Below are 23618 nucleotides of genomic sequence, written 5' to 3'. Positions count from 1 at the left end.
ATAATTACTGACATCTTGTAAGAAACTTTTTACATAATATTATTTCTGAAGTATTTTAATAGGTACCAAAAAATTTTGGAGCGATTTTTCAAGGAAACGCCCAATAAGTAAACGAAGTCACGGGCTGAAAGCTAATTATTATTGGAACGAAGTTCCTTTTCACGCGTTGCGTCAGGGGACTCCGGACTACACAGAAAAAGTTAAGACGCAAAGTTGTAAGGACACTTTTTTCTATAATTGTAGGACGTGCGCAGTGCGCGTGTTTCTGTGTCTGTCTCTCTCTAACGTAAAACTTCGTTCCATCCGGGTGTCCCTTAACACCCCTCGAGTTTTCTATTAAACTAGTTGATTAAGTAATGATGTCAGTAATCTTAATAATTATTGTACTTATGAAACTCTAGCTTGCTTAAATGGTTTATGAACACACTCACGAACGGCAGTAACATTTTAAAATTCCGAATTGAATCATAATGCATAACTAAGAAATAACCATAATACAACATTAAAATGTGATGTTTACATCAAAGGATAAAAATTCAGTAAAATAACATAATAAATACTTAATTACTTTATTCGAATTTCGAACTTAACAAATTTTTTTGGTCATATAAAATAAAAAGTGGAACACTTAGAACCTTTTTTGGAGTCTTTTTCTATGCAATGTAGGCAATATGTATAACTTTAAGTATATGTGAGTCAAAGCAAACGAAAAATATAAAAATAATGTTCGGAGACTGTTGCGAAGAATTTTTTTAGAAAATCTAGTCTATAATGAGATATAAAATACTATAAAATAAATAACTTATTTTAAAGTATCTAGTAGGTATGTGATATGAAAAAAAGACATCTAATTCCTTACAAATATATTAATATAATATATTCCGTTTTCACACGCAAAAATCTTATTCGACACTCTTAATTAAAACAAAATAGGAAATTTATGTTCTAAAAACCCATTTTAAATGGACTTATCTCAGAAATAAAGATCTTAGAACAATATTTCTCATTAATTTCATTAATAATAATTTATCTTTAGATATCAAATAATGCAGTACTTTTGATATCATCATCATCATCATCAGCCTATATACGTTCCCACTGCTGGGACACGGGCCTCCTATGAGGGTACTTTTGATATATCTTTAGATAAACTATGAATAGTTATGAAAATTAAATCTTAGAATATGACCCAACCAATGACAAATAATAAATATGAATAAAAATACCAAAATATGTAACTGAGACTCAAATAATTATTAATACTTTTTCCACTGTTAACCTGTCTATACTTTTTTGTAACTTTGTTCGTCAAATTGTATGAAATCCTACCTTAAAACTAGGTGATACGGTACATTTTAGTCTAGCGCCAAACTATTTTAAATTCATACATCTAGCTAAGACTATACCATCCAATTATATGAACGAATATATTAGGACGGATGGTTTTTGTGCGTTTTTCTTTTCATTTTTGTTTTGTTATGAGAAAATGACCACATAAAAGTAGTAGTGTCACCGGAAGATAACAAGTTTATAAATTTCCTAGGAAATTTGAAATGTGGGCGTAAAATAAAATAATTTATCTCTCGTTAAGGATTCTACGAAGGTTTATAAATTTCCTAGAAAATTATTTTGCGATTCTTGTTATTTTCCGGTGACATATTATCCAAAAATCATGTTTTATCTATGCTTTTTTAAATACGCCTTAAAAGCAACGTATTGGCACGTGTTTTTGAGAAGTGACATCAGCTAGTTTTATCCAGCTAGTATACTTAGTTATCTTTTAAAAACAATCTTTTCTGTTAATTTAAAAACTTGCGTCCACAAACAGTCAAGCATATAAAAATATTCCATATTACAGAGCGTAACATCGCATTTTTGGCCTTATAAAATGCCCCTTTAAAAAGAGAACATAGGAATTACAATTCTCCTACTTACATTTACAAAATATTGATTTCAATGTACTCTCTGGAATGGACATAGAAATTTAATTTAATAACACTACACAATACACATCACACAAATATTTCAAGGTGTCAATAAAACTTTCAACACAGTAATGACGTCACTACAATAAAAACATTTTAGTATAGCTATGACGTCACTGCAGGTACTTAACAGGCCAGGTCATGAAGTCGGGAATAAGATGTAATTTCACAACAGTTATGCAATTGAGCGGTGTGACGTCACGACGTTCTTTTTAAAGGGCGGATTGAAGTCAAACGTGTCATATGACGTCACAATGTTCACGTAAATAAGTGTCCATCCAGTATGGGGTATGACGTCATTACACTTAACACAACATTTTAACATAACGTGTGTGGCGTGACGACACGTGTATTATATGATATTATCGACCATTTCGTACAGGCTTTGATGTCACGTGTGTGGTATGACGTCATCACGCAGTAACTTGTGACGTCACACGCTATGTAAGGGCTCGGAATGTAACGGTCGTGAATCGAACCCAAGACTGCAGAGCTGCGACACTTGCGTCGGTGTCTTGCCTTTCGTCTCCGGGAAGTACATTCTGGAAAAAAAGAGAAAAGTATTGACTTGGATCTAGAAAATTTAAACAGTATTTTTTCAAAGCACCTAGTAGCGCGTATCAAAACTATTACGAGTGCAACCTTTACCGGTTAGGTAGCATATTTAACACTATCTTTTTCACGTTTTTTGGCTGTATCTTACGAAAGTTTTCGCCCCGTTGGGGAATTTAAACTATTTCTTACCATTTCTTAATTAAAACACTTCATATATTATTACCTGTGGAACACAAATAGGGCTCCAGTGAGCCCTGCAAACACCAGGAAGCAGTAAGGCCCTATCGCAGCCCTTAGCGAAGGGAAACACATGCCGACTAGAAAGTTCCCACCCCAGTTGGCAAGGGAACCCCATGCCATACCCGCACCACGGGGGGATACTTCGAACAGCTCTGAAATATAATTATTTTAGGGTTAAAAAAAGAAAAAAAAAGCTTGGTCGCGGAAGAATTCTAACAAATACCCGCGGCCCCATCATTAAAGCGGCTCGATGGAACACAGTGGGGTTTTAGTCGGTAAGAATCCGACATAACCCACAGCTCCTTCCCCGGGGGCCGTGGGTATCTTTGGAAGATTTCCCCACTATAAAAAAAAGGGTTTAAAAAGGCTTATAAATCGGTTAAATATTTAGTTAAGGTTTTTTTTGAGAGTTTGGGAAACTATTGAATGGGAGGTCATTTTTAACAAGATTTTTGTTGCGAATTTTTTTCAATTAATTGGAAAATTGTTTATTGGCACATAGAACAGATCTGGAGTTGGATATAGGTATCAAATTAGATTGGGAAATTGTTTACCGGCACATATAACAGCTCTGGAGTTGAGATAGGGTCGAATTTGTTGGGAAATTGTTTATTGGAATATAAACCAGTTCTGCAATTGAGATTGGGGTCTTATTGCATCGAGAATTAAAATTTTTGAAAATTAGCGGCTAATTAGATCTTGAGTGCCAATACTTTTGGAGAAAATAATGACAAAACGGGAGAGAGTAATTAATAAAACTGCTTGCTCACCGGAAGCCATGAAGTACGGTATAGGACCAAGTCCGAACCCGTAGACTAGAACGTAAGCGAGTACTGCTACCATCGCCACGTACGCCATCCATGGATACGCATTCTGGAATAAATAAAGCAATTAAGTATAAGGTCAAATATTCTAATACAAAGGTATCTTTTTAGGGTATATAGAAGAAAATCAGGACGTTAGAAGGTTGAACAAATTGTACATGACCGCAAGTTGAATTGTGTATTTGGTCATGAAATTAATATTAATTGGTACTTTTCATCAATCCCTAAAATGCTGCAGCAAGATCACATCGTCATGATGCCACCGGTAGCATACACAACTCCACATGCGTATGATGCTATAGAGCGTTCGTTTTTGCGAGCAGTGCTCTAGACTACTACTGATGCTTTTATAAACAGTTTCTTTGCAGGTCCTTTTGCAGCAGCACAGCAGCAGCAGCAGCAGCAGCACACTCACAATGCAGCCCATAGCGGCCGCCAGCGCCGCCAGTATGCCGGCAGCGGCGAGCGTGGAGCCGAGCAGCAAGGGCCGCCTGCCCACGCGCGGCAGCAGCACAGCAGCAGCAGCAGCACACTCACAATGCAGCCCATAGCGGCCGCCAGCGCCGCCAGTATGCCGGCAGCGGCGAGCGTGGAGCCGAGCAGCAAGGGCCGCCTGCCCACGCGCGGCAGCAGCACAGCAGCAGCAGCAGCACACTCACAATGCAGCCCATAGCGGCCGCCAGCGCCGCCAGTATGCCGGCAGCGGCGAGCGTGGAGCCGAGCAGCAAGGGCCGCCTGCCCACGCGCGGCAGCAGCACAGCAGCAGCAGCAGCACACTCACAATGCAGCCCATAGCGGCCGCCAGCGCCGCCAGTATGCCGGCAGCGGCGAGCGTGGAGCCGAGCAGCAAGGGCCGCCTGCCCACGCGCGGCAGCAGCTGCAGCATGAGCAGCGCCGTGCACACGTTGATGGAGCCGCAGCCGATGGTCGCGTACTGCGCCTGCTGGTCCGACAGACCCGCCTGCTTGAAGATCGTCTGCGAGTAGTAGAACACCTGCAACCGATGATTATCACATTAATACGCTGTTTAACATACAAATCTTAAACCCATAAAATCTAGAAGCTAAATTAAAAAAAAATCTTAAGTCCATAATCCTAAATTATAATCAGGTTGAAATCAATGTGAATTTTTTAAAGTATAGAAAAAATTCAATCACGAAGCAAGACTCGAACTTCCCGTCTTTTCGGCTTACCGCGTTAATACCGCTGGTCTGCTGTCCCGCCTGCGAGCTGCACACAAGCAGCAGCGGCAGCATCAACCGGCGGTCACGCAGCGCTTGCAGCATGCCGCAGCTCGCACTACCGGTATGTGACTCTTCACGAACAGCTTCTAATTCTTCTGTGAGCACGCTCGGAGACACGCCACGAACCCGGCTTAACTCTAGAAATAGATCCGGCTTGAAGGACCAATAAGTTAAGGACACAACTTATAGTAGAGTCATTTTAATAGGTAACATTTGACACTTCATAAAAATTTAACATAACCTTGTAGCGGCGGGCATAAAATAATATATTTTTATTTTATAATAATGACCAATACGAGCGATCCGGCTTGAAAGATCAATAGGTAGAAGACAAAACTTAGTTACTTAAGAGTTCTCGCTTAAATAACCAACGAGTTGAACACCCGATATTTAGGTAGGTTATTTAGTATTTGCTTGAAGGACCAACGAGTTGGGCACCCTATTCGGTAACATATTGAAATGCCGCTTAAAAACTAGCGACATGGACACGCTACATTATGATTCCATGAGATCCGGCTTGAAGGACCAACAGGTCGTTCTCTTGTTAGGCCAAGTTTACGAGGAAGTTTTTTCGGCGACAGATCAATCTATTCGTATTAACTAAACTGCTAATTAAAAAAGAGCGTGTGTGCCATGCACACATGTCATAAGTGAACTTCTTTTGCAAGATTCAAAGATAACAAAATCGTCGCAATAGGCATGACGAAAAATTTTCAAAACCTCTTCCATAATGTGTGTATACGTTTATTAAACAAGAAAAACCCTATATTTCGCTAATATACTTAAATTTAACGAAGATAAAAGCCAAAAATTGGACGGAAACCCGAACCACATATTCGTGAATTCGCAATTATATTTCTGTTCTGAGTCGATAAAGCATACGTGAAAAAATAGAAAATAAATAAAAATGCGTATTCTCAACATATTCATAACAACAAAATACACCTGACGCGAAGCTGACATAGACGTGACGTCACGCGTGTTTCAGTCAAAATGGCCGACTGCAGAATTTCAATGTTTTATTTTATTGATAATCTCATTAATCTTAATGTTTTTACTATTTCTAAGTCACTATTTTTAATTTATTTATTATACATTTTCCCTTAAAAACACTTATTCGATCATTTATGGATACTGTCGTGATGCCTATTCAATCGATTTATTTTTGGAAATTTTAATTTTTACCTTTCTATTTTTTTATACATACCTCTTAAAGCTTCAACTTCATCTTTCTTAACTACAAACAGGTACTTTGGACTTTCTGGTAATATAAATAAAACTGGTAAACAAATAATGACTAGTACAGCGTAGACGGATAAAAGATAAGGCCAGTCGTCAGCTCCACCTAGAAAAATAAACATATCATTTAGAATAAAAATAAAATCAAGACATGTGTCATATTAAATAATTCATGTTTATTTATTTATTGAAATAATTTATTGTAAATCTAAATATTGTCTTATCCGGCTCGAAGGACCAATATGAATTGCAATATATCCAGATATACTGCTAATAATGTATTGTAAATAATGTTTAGTACGAAATTATAATTTTTAAAATATAATAATTACCCAATATAAAGTTGAGTCCCATAACTTGTCCCACAAGGACCCCCACATTGACCCCCATGGGGCAGGCCACGCCCATCGCGCCTGTTAGACTTAGAGGGGCTAACTCCGTTAGGTACATTGGCACTATGCTGGTTGTTAAACCTGGAAATTTATGAGAAATCTATAAAAATATAATTGAATAAGTCGTAAAAAGATTTTATATTCTTCTTCATTGACACAAAAATCATTCATTCATTGATTAATCAAATTTATTTAGCAGACTGGTAATCGTATTTCAGCCTCGGGTACTTTAAAAATTTCTCAGATAGTTGATAAAAACAAGATATTTTTTAATAGCCTATCATTAAAACTGTCATTATTTCAATAAACACAGGCTATCCCGAGTTAGACCATTGATGAAGTTTATAAAATTACGATATTTTCATCTTTTCAATTAACTATCAATTTAAAGACTATAACTTAGTAGCTAGAAGGTGGCTTTTGCGAAAAAAGGTGTATAAATTGTATTCACAAGGAACTTACCACCCGCCAAACCGACAAGCAACCTTCCAAGAATCAACATCTCTACAGAGTTGGCTGTGCGACAGAATAAAAACATCAAAGCACCAGCTATTGATAGGATACTTGTCACTATTGTTGCTCTTTTCCTGAAATACAATATTACCTATAGATAATTCCACTTGGCACTTTTATGAGGAATTAATTGAGCTCAAATTATACTCCGAAAAAAAAACAGGTAGTTATTATGGAAGTAGGAGTATTTTAGTTTAGTAGTTTTTCTACAATCACTCTAAATAATTTAATCTGGATTTAAATCTACACCATAAACTCTACATTAGTTACTCACATTAAAGTCTACATAATCAGAGAACCTTGTTGTTGTGTTCATTGTTTTATTCCTTTATTTTCTATGGACATTTAAGCTTCACAACATATCCTAACCTCTGTCTTCGTAAAAAAAAAGGTATTCACATCGACATTTAGGTATCACACCCTATAAATTGACTCCTATTCTTGGCCAATAATCAATTTAAACATCTCTTGGCAAATAGTCCCAAAACCAACCTCCCCATCTTATCAGCCAGCACGGAACCGAGGATGGATCCAGTGCATCCTCCAACAATGAAGATGGAGACAACTGAAGACCAGAGTACGTTGAGCCATGTTTCGTCAAGTGGCAGATCGTAGCGGCTGATGAAGCTCTCATTGCAGAACTGCTTTATCACCTGGAGTTTTTATGACCTATTGTTTTATAACGATTAAACATAGTAAAATAATGATTGAAAGATAAGTAACCAAATGGTCATGTTTTACAAATTATTCTGATTGTCATTTTGTCATATTTTGTATCTCTATAAAAAAGACTAATGGCCAATTTTTTATCTGGAGTTTTGCTACGTCCAATCATATTTATATATATATGTTTATTTCACATGTCTACCGGGCAAGAAAAGGAGATATAACAAATATTATTTTCAATGCACTTATAAATCAAAGCAAGAAGCATTAATATAATCAGCCTAAAACTATATACAATGGATGATCTTATCGCAATCATACGTTCTTAAAATACCTACCTCAGCGGGTGTATTAACAACGCCGATATTAAATCCCACCGGTAACGAAGACCCCAGCGTGGTGACCACACCAGCTAGCACCAGGTAGACCGACCATCCCGGCCGGTAATCGTGCGTCTGAGTCAAATGCTGGTGCTCATTCGTGATCTGCAAAGATGGGATTGAGATGGAGTTCAGAAGTGGGATGGTAGAATTTGCACCTATGGTAAGTAAATTTGCTATGCTATGCAATATTCAGGTCAATTTAGTTACGATTTAGACGCAGCAAAACATAGACGCTTTACAGAAAAATATCGAATTTTAAGGATATCAGTTTCACCTTACTTTATTCAGTAATTACAATATTTTTCTTATTTTAATAAGTAATGAATAGTACTTAGAAATCTAGATCCTAGATAAGTATATTTCAATCAAAACAAGAACGATCTTGAAACAAATATTATTATCAGAATGGCAGCAGGTCAGCTCCTTTGCTAATTTTAGCGTTTATCTAAGATTATGATTGATAAGAGCAATGAAAACAATAGGAAATAAAGCTGCTTTGCGGATTATAAAGTTAATAAAACTGTGATTAAGAAATATCATCGTGTTTTTATTGCATCGTACGAGTAGCAGTGCATTTATAATTGTATATTGTGGTCTAATAGCTAACCTAATCTTTATGTCAGGTTGCACACTAACTTGATTCCCGTATACAACTACAAACTGTTCTAAGTCAGAAAATATAAATTGATGATCAATAATTGTTGAAGTGAAACTTCTTTAGTCGCGTTGGGAGTAAAATTTCAAGGTTTCGTCATGGCAATACCATCACGTCATGGAGTAGGTAAGCTGCGACGATTTTGGTATCTTTACATCTTGCCTTGCAGAAGTTTCACTTCTGACACGTGTGCTCGGCACACACGCTCTTTTTTCAATTAAATAATATTATGTAATAATAACAAATCAACTTACACCAACATCTGTCTTCATCCCTCTTTAACTTAAGAAAATCCTTCAAACGAAACGTAAAAGTGTAAGGAAAAGCATTGCAAACGGTGAAAGAAAATTCAAACCCTATATCTAACTGAAATAACGTATAAAATCGTGAGAAACCAAGTGGTGAGTTACCACTTAGAGGAGAAGAGGACCATTAGAGCTGTGGTCAGATCTACGCAAGATGGTAAGACAGAACAAAAGAAGAATATTGGCCAGAACCAATCACATAACCAGCCGTCTAGGATGAAGTAAGTCAGGACTATTGACGCAGACCCGTGGGCTCCTATAGCTGACAGAAGAGTTAAGGAATTTTTGAATTGCGGGTAGATTCTCTTGCAATAATTGTATAATTGTTAAAATCTACGAATATTGTGTGAAGCGATATTGCATTGATTTACAATATAGTTACCTCATTAATTTTTGTACAGCATTATAATTCATATGTTGTGATTTGTGATGCATTATATTTGTGCATTTTGTTAAAAAAGCGTGCATGTTGCGTGCTATCAAGAGTCAAGTATCAGCCTCAAGCATTGAGGTCACTGGCCTTATTTGCATGGGTATCCTTACGTACCTACACGGTACAGTGCAAACTGTAATTATTACGTTATTTTATCTTTAAACATAACTGTATCACCAATCCACGCAGGTACAAAAGGTATGTCGTAGTCATCTGGTTGAATCTGCTATTTGATTGAATGACTAGTGCGTTCATTGAATGGCGAAATTCAATTGAATTACTAAAGGACAACATGTCAAGTTGTTATAAGAATTCAACGTCAAATGACGGCGACACATACAATTTATCCATTCCACCTGATTTGAACTCTACGTTTTCTTTAATTATAATTGAAGTTTTATTGATTACATAAAACTACTAAGTAATAAAACACTCTATATATGTAATTTATAATCTCAGAGATAATCCCATACAATTAAGAAAACCGTGACGTTATGATAACACTATCTTTGATTCAGTAATTTACAACTATTTACGCTACTAACAATTACCTACATAGTGATTTATTTTTTATTGTACAGTAAATCCTCCTTGATCTATAGGTACATAGTCTAGACGTAATAACCGCTGCATTATGATAATGAACTTGCTTGTTCTTGGATATATTTAAATACACATATAACTGTGTATATCTAAGTAATATCTTTAGCAAATATGAATAATAATTAACATTTTTATTTATAGAAAGTATCGATAAGATGATTATTATTGTCACGTGCAACGGTGCATTTACACCAGACGAGCGAATACTCATTCTAACCCCACTATGTGTAAACAGTCGTAGAGCATTCTTTCGTTGTTATGCGTTCGAAAAGATTCTATACAATATTCTAAGAGCGTATACGCACTATGCGGGTAGCCGCATTGCGGGTAGCCGTCCGGCTGACCGCAAGCACAATTATGTACGTAATATTCATTTCTATGCGCACTGTGCGGTCTGCGGTAGCCGCATCGCAGTGCGCATAGAAATGAATATTACGTACATAATTGTGCTTGCGGTCAGCCGGACGGCTACCCGCAATGCGGTTACCCGCATAGTGCGTATACGCTCTAATACTAAACAACACTGAATACGAGTTTTCGTTTACACTAAAAGATCACGAAATGCTCTTGCTCAAGTTCTAGCTCTATGTTCGTTTGGTCTAAATGCACGTTTAGGTGCACTTAAACCGAATACTACTTACTTTAACACATATAGACTAGAGTAGATAATTTTTGAAACAAAAAAAAATCGCAGTCGGATGAAACCCATTAGAAAAGAAGGGGAAAATGATAAAAATGTAAGGAAAAATAAATTACGGTCAATCCGAGTTCGGGAAGCGGGAGGGGGGAGCTTTTAAGAGAAAAAAATGGTTTCTCTCGATTTCCGACAAAACTACAAGTCCTATAGAAAAAAGTTCAATGGAAAAGTTGTAGGTAATTAAAAGTTCTACAATTTTTGTATTCACAATTTTTTCACATAACCTAAAAATTTAGGTGAAAAATTCAAAAAACCAAGTTTTTGGTCTTTTATTTCTATCTACTTCAAAATTTATTTTTTTTCTACGAAATTTGGTGGAAACTTACTTTATTATGTCCCAAATACACTGTAATTTATTTGATTGAAAATATTTATTTTTTCGCCTTATTTTGAATTAATACCAAAAAAACAACCTAATTTTCAATCGAAAAGTCACCCGTCAAAATATCAGCTTTTTTCAAAAACTTGGGGAGCCTTTTATTCATTAAAATCTCTTCTTTCATATGGTGTAAAAAAAAATAAACACCACCATAGTAAATGTTCTCAGGAAATGCATACAAACAGTCTGAAAATTAGCTTTTACTAAATCAGGCACACTTCTCGAACTACCTGAAATGTTTTTATCGACATCATTTTGCTTTTTAATATGCTGTAAAATATTAAACTTAGAACAGATAATTATTTTTCTTTTGAAATATTACCGAAAAGCCGATACAAGAGAAGATATAGAGTTCAAGAAGTGTGCCTGATTTAGTAAAAGCTCATTATCACACTGTTTGTATGCATTTCCTGAGAACATTTACTATAGTGGTGTTTATTTTTTTTACACCATATGAAAGTAGAGATTTCAATGAATAAAAGGCACCCCAAGTTTTTGAAAAAAGCTGATATTTTGACGGGTGACTTTTCGATTGAAAATTAGGTTGTTTTTTTGGTATTAATTCAAAATAAGGCGAAAAAATAAATATTTTCAATCAAATAAATTACAGTGTATTTGGGACATAATAAAGTAAGTTTCCACCAAATTTCGTAGAAAAAAAATAAATTTTGAAGTAGATAGAAATAAAAGACCAAAAACTTGGTTTTTTGAATTTTTCACCTAAATTTTTAGGTTATGTGAAAAAATTGTAAATACAAAAGTTGTAGAACTTTTAATTACCTACAACTTTACCATTGAACTTTTTTCTATAGGACTTGTAGTTTTGTCGGAAATCGAGAGAAACCATTTTTTTCTCTTAAAAAGCTCCCCCCTCCCGCTTCCCGAACTCGGATTGACCGTAATTTATTTTTCCTTACATTTTTATCATATTCCCCTCCTTTTCTAATGGGTTTCATCCGACTGCGATTTTTTTTATCTTTTCATTATTTTCAAAGGCTTCTACCCCAGTCTAATACACAACTGCAGATAAGAACAATTAATAAGCAATAATTCAAAGAAACCAGTCTCATGTTTGACCCAATTTCGATATAATGCATAATTCATTCAGAGATACTATGAGATGAACTACTTTACTATACGTAATTCTTATAAGTACCTACAGTGCTGGGCTTAAGCAATTTAAGGGGGCGCATAAAGCAAAATAACCAATCTTCTATTAGATGATACGTGTAATATGCAAGACCAAATCTAAAAAATAAAATATATATCAAACTAGATGATATGTTCAACGATTCTGTTTAATCAAAAACATAAAATATTAAAATTTACTCGATAAAAAAAAATCACCAAGTTAGCTCTAATTTTCACACTTTTACGTTTTCTACTTGACATGGTAATACTTATTATGATTTTTTTTTCATAAACAATTATATTAAAACATTTGCAAGATATTTGTCAGAGCATTTTGTGTAATTACTTTTAGTTTTGGTTTTATCTGCGATAAACCACTTTTGGCGCTCTTTTTTTCTCGAGATAAACGTTTGATTTTGTCACGATAAAAGTGGTTTATCGCAGATAAAACAAAAACTAAAAGTAATTACACAAAATGCTCTGACAAATATCTTGCAAATGTTTTAATATAATTGTTTATGAAAAAAAAATCATAATAAGTATTACCATGTCAATTAGAAAACGTAAAAGTGTGAAAATTAGAGCTAACTTGGTGATTTTTTTTTATCGAGTAAATTTTATTATTTTATGTTTTTGATTAAACAGAATCGTTGAACATATCATCTAGTTTGGTATATATTTTATTTTTTAGATTTGGTCTTGCATATTACACGTATCATCTAATAGAAGATTGGTTATTTTGCTTTATGCGCCCCCTTAAGAGGAGGCTCCCTAACATAATTTCTGGCACTGAGAGAACGGTAATGCTTTGGTCTGGTGATCATGACGCACAACGCTGAGGTATGCGGTTTGCGATGCCGGACACTCAATCATATGAAAAACGTCGACAATGTTCTCTTGTTCCGTCGCAGTATGCGTCCGCGGCGAAGGGCAAGCGCGGTGAGTGGGGAGGTGTACTCCCGCACAGCGCGGCGTCATTCTCGATTGAACACTGCGGTGTGCGGGTATGCGTCACGGCAATATGAATTTTTCCGAAGACAATTTAATAGAATTAGTTCGCAGCTATCCTTCTTTATATAAAAATAAGGACAAAAAATATAAAAGTTTGGTAATTAAAGAAAATTGCTGGAGGGAGATAGCTGAGAAGCACAAATTACAGCAAAATTGTTCATGTTCACGTCTACCTTGGTAGCTGCGGCAAAATCAACTGACCACCTCTCCGCAGGGACGGTAAATGCTGCGTCGTGACGCTGCGTTGGGGCGCATACCTCAGCGTTGTGCGTCATGATCACCAGACCAAAGCTTAAGACCGCTACGGTGCTACACGCTAACACAGCCGTAATAAAGTTGAATATCGCATGCGCTTTATGATCGCGTTCGAGCTCGAAACTAAAATTTAAGGAGCCTCGAGAATTTTAAAACAATATTTTATTGATCACCAGATTTCCGCGCGCGTCTTCGTCCGCGTTGTAGAAAACTTAACTAAAATCCTTCCTCAAGATCCACTTTATCTATTTAAAAAAACTCCATCAAAATATGTTGCGTAGTTTTACAGATCTAAGCATGCATAGGGATTAGGAATGGTCAGACAGTGACTTTGTTTTATATACCAACAACTCAATCAAATCTATTTTTATAATAGAATCCAGTCATATTGACGTAAGGTAGGTCCATCTGTGTGTAAATTTATTCTGAATCTCTTGAGCAGTGTACGTAAGATTTCCTGCATTTAGATTCAGGCAATTGAAACTTTTTCAACCGAACTTTACCTGTTTTTGTATTTAAGTAAATACGGAACTATTATGAATAAAAATAACATTTTTCTTAAACTACTTATTATGTAAGCTTTGCAAATAAAAAATGATAGTGCATTAATAAAAGGATACAGGTCAATGAGACAGACGGGGAAAACATTGTTAGTCCAAGGAGGAAGGTCATGAACTCTATCACAATGAGTACCAAGGCGGCGACGAGGCCCGCTAGCAATCTGAAAACATTTCATTCTGTTTGATTTTACGCGAGTTCTATACATTAGAAATTAACGATTTTAACGGTTTTCTAATGTATCTCCAAGCTTGCTGAAAAGTGATATAATCGTAGGGTAAAATAATATTATGTAAGTATAATTAATAAATCGCGTTTAAAATCGTCAAAGTTAGCAAGTCTTTGATTTCTAATGTTCATTAAAATATGTTTTGGAATTGACCTTCAGGAGGGAGAATTTGAAGTCAGTGTTATGGAACTAAATTAATTAATTCCGGTGTCATTGTAATTATCACCGGAATTAAGTGGATTTCAACGGATCCCTTGTTAAAATAGTGAAATGAAAAATTTTGCGAAATATGTAAAAATAAATAGGTATAAACGGAAACGTGCCAGTCACAGGCTCACAGGTGCCAGTCATATTTGTTTTGCTAGCTTGATAAGTAGTTACCCATATTTTTCTACACAAATTACATAATATATGTAATACATACCTACTATGTACATAATATGTATGACTGTGAGCTGTTTTCTCAATACAACAAATTATAAAAAGTTTAGCATGTGTTGAACACATGTTCGTTTGGCAAATAACATGTAGAAAATAAAAAAATCCTTAGTACATATAACAGATTACCACATTAAACTTACATTAAAAAGTATATTTTATTGTTGCCTATTAAAATGTCACACAAAGTATAATTATTTAGTTAGAATTATTATTACATCTTCTTCTTATATATAAAAATGAATCGCAAAATGTGTTGGTAAGCGCATAACTCGAGAACGGGTGGACCGATTTCGATAATTATTTTTTTATTATATTCCTTGAAGTACGAGGATGGTTTTTATGTAGAGAAAACGTAAAAATGTACCACGGGCGAAGCCGGGGCGGACCGCTAGTGTTATATATAAAAATGAATCGCAAAATGTGTTGGTAAGCGCATAACTCGAGATCGGCTGAACCGATTTCGATAATTCTTTTTTTATTATATTCCTTGAAGTACGAGGATGGTTCTTATGTAGAGAAAACGTAAATATGTACCACGGGCGAAGCCGGGGCGGACCGCTAGTTGGTAATAAACATGTAATACAAGTTATGGTATTGTATAAATAGCAATTTATGTACTCTACTATTAACGTCAAGGTTCCTGAAGTTAACATAGTTATCATAATGAAGAAATTGATCAATTTATCAAACAAAGTGTTTAAATGAAAAATAAGCATGTTTCAATTTCGAAAGAATTATCTTAATGTGTTTGAATTAAGTTACTTTATTATATTGATAATGTTAACGTAATTGCTAATCCATTGTAAATAATAATTAACTACCATACTTAATTTTAATTTAAAACTCCATGAAATAAAAAAATGTCATTTAGCGATTGATTAAATACATTTTCAGTTTCAGTCTGTCGGTAAAAATGTGTCATAATTATTTGGTAATGTAATTACCTACATCCTTAGATATTTATAACTTCATGTGGACAAGTTAGATATTGTGATGCATTTTTTATAATTTATACCTACGAGTTTTTTTTTGTTAGTTATTTTTAATTACCACAGACTACGACAGGGTTCATTAACCTCATATGTACTTACAGTTTGACTGAATTAATATTCTATGAGCCAGTAGATAGACACGTGTGCAGAAAACAGAATACAATAATTTTTAATACATAATATATAAAACGCAAACCTATGTTATTTTATTAAAAGAAAGGAAAGAAAGAGAAAAACAACAATCAAACTTAAATATTACAGCTGTTAATAATTTCAATTCATCAACTGTGACCTTTCAATGACAACCCCAAAATGATAGAGGTTCTCAATTCATAGCGTATCTATGTTTTTTTAAATAAAATGAACTTAATCGAAAATTATCGTCAGACAAAACAGGCGTGTTTGTAGAAATTATCGTTAGACAATTTTATTTTATTTTCATTGTTACTAATTATTTACATCACTCAATTTGACATTGTAGTAATGTAAAGCGCGTCACACACGGTGAAGATACTATAATATTTTATGTTAAGATTCTCTACTATAAAATATTACAGTATCTTAAGGTATCCGGTATCAGCGTTCTGACCATCATTTGTTAAGACCCCTGTAGAACCGCCATCCTGTTACAAATGACCCGAAATTTTGTGTCAGTGCTTCGGGTCATTTGTAACAGGATGGCGGTTCTACAGCGGTCTTAGAACGCAATGACAAAAAGAAAAATGATGGTCAGAAGTCAGAACGCTGATACCGGATACCTTAAGATACTGTAATATTTTATACTAGATTTCCGCCCGCGGCTTCGCCCGCGTTTTCAAAGGAAAACCCCCATAGTTCCCGTTCCCGTGGGATTTCCGGGATAAAACCTATCCTATGTGTTAATCCAAGTTACCCTCTATATGTGTGCTAAATTTCATTGTAATCGGTTCAGTAGTTTTTACGTGAAAGAGTAACAAACATCCATACATCCATACATCCATACATCCATACATCCATACATCCATACATCCATACATCCTTACAAACTTTCGCCTTTATAATAGTATTAAGATATTAAGACATAGTAGAGAATCTTAACATAAAATATTATAGTATCTTCACCGTGTGTGACGCGCTTAAATGTTGAACAATAATTACTTTATTTGAAAGAAAGAAAAGAAAGAAAGAAAGAAAAGTTTATTTAACACCACACACATAATAAAAGAAGAAAAAAAAATATACAAACTAAACAAAAGCAACAAATAAAATAAAAATAGTGACTTATTCCTAATCAGTGTGGTGCTAAAAAGGGTCGCTACTCAGCATGTGCTGCACTTGTCGTGAAGGTTTAATTAGCTTTAATTTGCTTTAATTTGGCTTTAATATAATATGAGTTATATGACATAACAAATCGTTAGCTATAATAATGTAGAAACAGTTGTTTAATACATATAATATTTATTGTACTTAGTGCAAACTGCAAAGTGTAGGTAACACGATGCCGATGTGACCTTGACATACAATTTATTTACACAGTTAAAGTCTATTGTTATCTACTTTACCTATTTGTATAATTAATAGTTATAATACACAAAATAGGAAAATAATCACATTTTTCATTATATTATGATGTTTGTCAGTCGTGTTTTTATTTAAAGGAACCTACAAATTTAATATTTAGAAATAGGTAAATAATAAATATTAAAATTACAATGAAAATTCTCTATATAATCGTATACCTAAATATGAAAAGTACTAAACAAAAAAAACAGTACCTGAAAAATAATTATCCATAATCATCGTATTACATATACAGCATGTTCATATTCTTATTCAATACAACAAAAAACAAAAAAAAGATTCACAAAATCAGTTTATCGAACTTTTATCAGTTAACAATCAATAAGGTCATCGCACTTGAGGACATATAGAGTAGCTCTATCATACAGCCTTATGCATGAAGCCTTTTTAATGAAATGTTAGACACATAGTTTTACATAACTAGAGTAAATTTCTTAAGTAAAGTTTCAAGTTCATTTGAGACATAAAAGATAGGTTTATGTAGAGATTGAACTTGAATTAAAAAGTCAAAGATCTACACTACATATATTATTTATAGAAAGTAATGGGAATAGTACATACATTTTCACAAATTTATACACTGCTAGTTATCTTATACCGAATTAATCTTCCACAATCAACGTAAGCGCTTTTTACGGGAGCTTTTTAGGAGCTTTTTTTAGGATATGCAACGACCGGATGATACGCTTATAAAAATCTATCATATTTTTTACTGGTAGAAGCATTGGTACTCAACCTCAAGCTGTATATCTACAAACAAAACACCAAAATTTTAATTGATCGCAATTGTGTATTACTATTCAGAGGGAGGCTATGGAAAAATACTTGATATTTTTATTAACATGATTCATATTTTTATTAACATGTTGTTTGAATACGCCGGAGCCCGGAGGACTAGGAGGCAATAATTTGCATTTTGCACACGAATTTATCTAATAAAATATTTAATGATATAAGTTTCAATTTATATATATGTATTATGTAACTAATAACTATACTCGTATAGTACTACTAAGTGTTTTTTATGTAAAGCGTAATAAACACAATTAGTCACCTATATTTTACTGAAAATATGTGCAAATTCAATTTCCATATCTACAATTTATCAAATTAATATAACTTATATCTATACTAATATTATAAACCTGTTTGTTTGAACGCGCTTATCACGGGAACCACGCGTCTGACTTGAAAAATTATTTCACAATTTATCGATGAAGACAAGACTCTATTCTATTCACGCTAAGACAGATGAACGGAGAAATGCAGGTAAAACCGCGGGTCACTGTTAGTTGCATATAATATTTACAAATTCTTATTTTTATTTGTTTATTATTTGTAACTTGAGTTTGTAGCTGTACCTAGGTAATCTATGGCACCCGTTACACGCTCAATCCAGATCACGATCCAAGTCAGGTGACGGATTGACGAATCTTTATGTGGATCGTCGCGACATTAGATGGTCAATCCAGATCATATCAGTCCACTGTTCGACATTGTCAAATGCACACGCATTCACAACCACTAAATAGATCTGAATATGAACAAAGCTTGTGCAGCAATAATTATTGCCTGTTATTTGAAAAAACGCGTGAAGAGGAAACGCTGGGTTAAACCGTGGCTACTAAAAAGGAACATCTATACACATTCGAACTTGTTAGATGAAATTTATAGTACGGAAGAGGAAGAGGATTACGCAAATTACTACAGGATGAAGGAGGCATGTTTTGATCATCTGTTATAAATGGTTACACCTGTGTGTTGTCGTCCCATACCATCGCGCTCCGAACGCAGACTGACGTAATTTGACAGCATGTTACATTACACGATCAATCTGGATCTCGACCAAAGGATCGAGATCGTTGATTTCTAAAAATCTAGATATTTTCTGATCAGATTTTACGATCCGTCAATCATGTATGAATTGCGTCAATCATTATTTATATATTTAAAACAAATGAACACGTAGAGTTGCAACATCTCATGGTTTAATTTTATTAATACATTACAAAATATGACCTACTTAATTATTCTGTGAGTCTCAGCGTAATTGCCAATCTTTGCGTGTTATCGTAATACTTTACCGGTATTTTGTAAAAAGTTTTGACTAAAAATATCACGTATTTTAAATGGAATATCTTAATTTGATTGCCCTCACACTGTCCCAACTCCCAAGGCCAACCAGTTCAGAAATTTACATCGAAGAAAACATCTATGTGCGCGACGTGTTTTCAAATCTAATAACTTCTATACGCAAAAAAATACGACGTCATAAAATTATTATTATGAATCTTTGACAATAATTAAATATGGGAAATAATTCCAAGAATTTAATATAAACTAGGTAAGAACATCAGAATTTTTTTTTTAAATTGGTAAAGTTTATAGAGACGTAAATATTTATTAGTTATACAACGTCGAAAATTATATAAAATTAACACTTAATTCAAGCGCAATAATGACTCAATATTAAATTACGTTACTTAATTACTATTTTCCATGGAACAGACACGCATTTTCATTCAAAATTCTTTAAAAATAAGTAACAAAAATTATCAATACACACCCGAGGCTTCTCCACAACCATGTTATCACACGCACTTTACAAAATACAAATTATAAATTACAAAACACACGGTTTACAACAAAACCCGGTCGTCGTGAATGACGGCTCGCTCACGTTACTACTACTCATATAGCGGTAATATCGTATTGGCAAGATATAGGTATACGCTATATCGTAAGGTTCATTTTCATTTTCATACAGGTTGGGAATAGCCGCACGTTAAACATGTATGTACACAATATTAAACCTTATATAGGATGGAATTTGTAACGCCATCTCAAAAATATCTCATCAAAATGCTCTCAATACTGATATAAAAAGTTACTCAAAAGAAACATTGCATAATTTTTGCAAAGAAGGAAAACTGCATTCAATGATTTTCGAAAATTAGCCTTTGGGAATCGAAGCCAATATAAAACTGATAAAATTACACGATGATATTTTATCAATCGTTAGGGTCAAAACTATATTAATAACTACAACAATTGTCATTGTATTATTAAACGCTAAACTGTTGTTTATTTCTGAAGTAATAATTTTCATCAGATCAGATCAGGTCGTCGTCAATTTTCGATTAAATATCTCTAACAAGCTTTTTAAAAACAAGAGACAGGACACAAATAATTCCATCCTGTATATGTTACAAGGTCAGTGACCCCGTGCATTTCGCTGAGTGCCGCGGCCGCTTCCAGAACGAAGAATATGCAATTTTTTTAATTAATCCGTACATTTGTATACCAATTAGGAACATACACGTTCCGTAGGCCTATATTTAGCGCGTGTATGTGACGCTAATCTAATTGTTTACGCTCAAATAGATTTACCTTAGTAAATAAATCGTATTGATGAACATAGTTATAGGTTTTACAATGTTATGAATTTATTTCTTAAGTATATCAATTAAATTGAAGAAAATAACATCAAAAAATTTATCTTAGTTAGGTAGGTACGTCATTTTTGTCAAAACGTCATAGGTGTGTTAGTGAAAATAAGAGTCACAAACTCTCTTGCTATTATCACCTCATATGGAATTTGAAGAATTAATAAATGAATAAAAATTATTAATCTCGACAAAAATACCGACGATAAGTCCTATTACTTAAGTATTTTTTTTTCATTTTTCATCAATGAAAACGTAAATTCTTCTTAGGTATAAAGTATTCGGTAAAATTTAATAATTACTCCATAAGCAAAAACTAAAATACCTAATTCTAATAATATGTTTAACAAATTTTCCGATGCAAAGAAATAACGATTGCAATTTGCACTTACCTTTACCCGTTTTCAACACGGCATAATCATTTAAAAAAAAGTATACTTATTGCAGTACATATAATTACTGATTTACGAAATAACTAAAAAAATAATTGTAAAATTATAAAATCATACTTGGCTGGAAGCCGATGACCCCATAGATCGATCCGAATTTGAAAATCGAAGCACAAATTGGCGCGAAACGCTGTCTATTTTTTTTTAATTTAGCTATGCACTCACGCAAAGGCTTACAAATATTGTTGCAAGGTAAGAAAATGAAATACGACACAACACGTGAAGAGTTTTCACGTGACGTGATATCGGCCGACCGGCACGAACACGAAACCACAATAGGATTATGTTAGCGCGAGCGGTCAGAACAACATAACACCTCGTGTTTTGTAAACTGTTTCAGGTAAATGCAATCACTACTGGACGTAACTGGTTGTGAGAGTAAATATACTGTGAAGGGATGTTACAAGTTTTTCTTTCATAAAAAAAAATATTTTCAATTGTTTTCTTTTAATATTAATATTCCAAAAAATAAGTTTATTTCTAAGCTTTGTTTGACCTAGTTTGAATAGGCAAAAGTATAAACTTTTTGCATGTTCCATCAGCATATTTGGGCAACTAATATTTTAATAAATTTAAAATATTTTTATGGTGTAGCTAAAAATTAATAGAGCTAATAAGCTTTATCTGCTATAATAAATAATATGGCCTCATGCAGAATAATTATATCAAATCAGTAATTTTATAGCATGCTAATAAACAGGTAATGGCTGTAAGCTCTAACAATATGGAGTGACATTTGCCTATTCCTAGATAGTAGATAAGAATTATCTATGAAATGTTAATGAACAAATATAATTGATAAGGATATTTATGAATATTATTATCGAATAAAACAAATATAATTGAATATATATATAATAATAATTATCTTCCTTCTGGTGGTACCCGTTTATTATAGAGAGATCTATTTTTTTATTGAAAATGTAATGACTATTAAGAATTAACTACCTATAAATATGTGTCAATAATTCCTATGACTAAATAAATTAAGTTTTATTTTAAACATAATTATGGGATTCATTTTTTATGGGTGTACAATGTAGTGTCATCCCTACACGCCTACACTGACATAAATCTATTTAATGCACTCATTATACACTTGCTCATTGAAAACAAACTCACAGACACACACAATGTTATACTGGTTTTAACCAGTTTGAATCAGTTAATGTTTACATCTGAATGTACTGTACAGTGTACACCTGGAGGTGCATCTCATTAATGAGATCTGCTTTAATTAAAGTGCAGCTTAATTTTTTTTCTTTATAAAATAGGTAGTTATATACACATATCAATGATTACCAGGTTTTTTATTTTCTGGTTTATTTAGTATGTCATTATTATAGGTACTTACCTATTTATATTTTAAAAAATGATAAAAATGAAATATATTTTTTCTGTTTCAAAAAACAGTTATTGTCTTGTTGATAATCATATTTATAGATAAGTACTTCAGCATTACCAAACAAAGGACAAAGTTACATCTGCCCAATGAATTACCAAAAAAGCCTATGCAAATATTTACGACATTCCCGCAATGCAGTTGCGCGAAAACTACAAACAAAAATCATCACATAAAATTAACAACATAAAAACATCAACATAGAATTAAGAACAGACAATAGTTCATAGTTTATATTTAACTGAAAATTTCCGGGATATTACTCACCGGCTGTGATATATCTGGAAGAGACTGTCGTGGAAATGACTCGGCAAACAATGTCGTACACTCTTTTTGCTCTCCCATATCAACGTTATCAGCACACACAAGTGGCCAAGAAGAGTAAGGAACCGCGCTGGGATCAAAGTGTTGGCACCTCTCATACCGCTTTCACGAAAGCTCACAAGATTTCACTTTGAAAAGCCGCTCGATCTGTATCGAGTGACGTCAATGAAACTTTCTGTAGTATATAAATATCCTATTTACAAAATAAGATACATGGGGTTTTGACAATATCAACTAGTTTTGTAAAATATAGTTACTGATAAATATAACATTCCATATATTATTAGGTATTAAGATTTCTCAAAACACAAAAAGCTCCAATTTGAATCATCTCATTTCACATTTCACAACAAATCATAAATATGTCATTATGACGTTTAGGGCTTTGACCTTTATTTAATAGATTAAAAAATAAGAGAAAAATCAAATTATTACTAATTAAACTTGAATAATGTGTTAGCGAAAACCCAGTTATTTTTAATAATAATATATTATATTTTGTTGTTGTTTTCATTGTTACTTAGCAACATGCAATGGAAATTTCCTAGGGAAGGAACGACCTAACTATTATTAATCTTAAAGTAATAAATGAAAATATTGTAATTATATTTAATAACACATTTCTTATTTAATTGTTATTTTTATCATTTTTTAAATACTTTTAGAATATGCACTTATCTATTTTTAATCTGCCTTACTTTGTCAGT

General features: G+C 33.7%; 1 protein-coding gene across 2 annotated transcripts; it reads right to left on the bottom strand.

Moving 5' to 3' along the window:
- Nucleotides 1-1671: 1671 nt before the first annotated feature.
- On the bottom strand, nt 1672-23117 carry LOC149906123 (solute carrier family 2, facilitated glucose transporter member 1-like). 2 transcript variants are annotated; one of them, XM_090105925.1, is made up of 12 exons: nt 22855-23117; nt 14204-14231; nt 7997-8143; nt 7485-7645; nt 6942-7066; nt 6420-6560; nt 6056-6193; nt 4798-4985; nt 4386-4598; nt 3551-3653; nt 2764-2932; nt 1672-2527 (listed from the first exon to the last, which is right to left on the bottom strand). In XM_090105925.1, the coding sequence occupies exons 1-12, from the start codon at nt 23007-23009 to the stop codon at nt 2419-2421; spliced, it is 1677 nt and encodes a 558-aa protein (XP_089962051.1). In that variant the 5' UTR covers nt 23010-23117; the 3' UTR covers nt 1672-2418. The 2 variants fall into 2 exon arrangements, with proteins under 2 accessions (XP_089962051.1, XP_089962052.1); XM_090105926.1 differs by lacking the exon at nt 14204-14231 and having other exon boundaries at nt 22855-23040.
- Nucleotides 23118-23618: the final 501 nt, after the last annotated feature.

Source organism: Colias eurytheme, chromosome 9 (genome assembly GCF_061535395.1).
Source record: "Colias eurytheme isolate Ceu_HAF_F1 chromosome 9, ilColEury1 Martin Lab GWU primary, whole genome shotgun sequence".
Taxonomy (NCBI): Eukaryota; Metazoa; Arthropoda; class Insecta; order Lepidoptera; family Pieridae; genus Colias; species Colias eurytheme.
The sequence above is the reverse complement of the archived record's forward strand: the minus strand, read 5'-3'. Positions and strand labels throughout refer to the sequence as shown.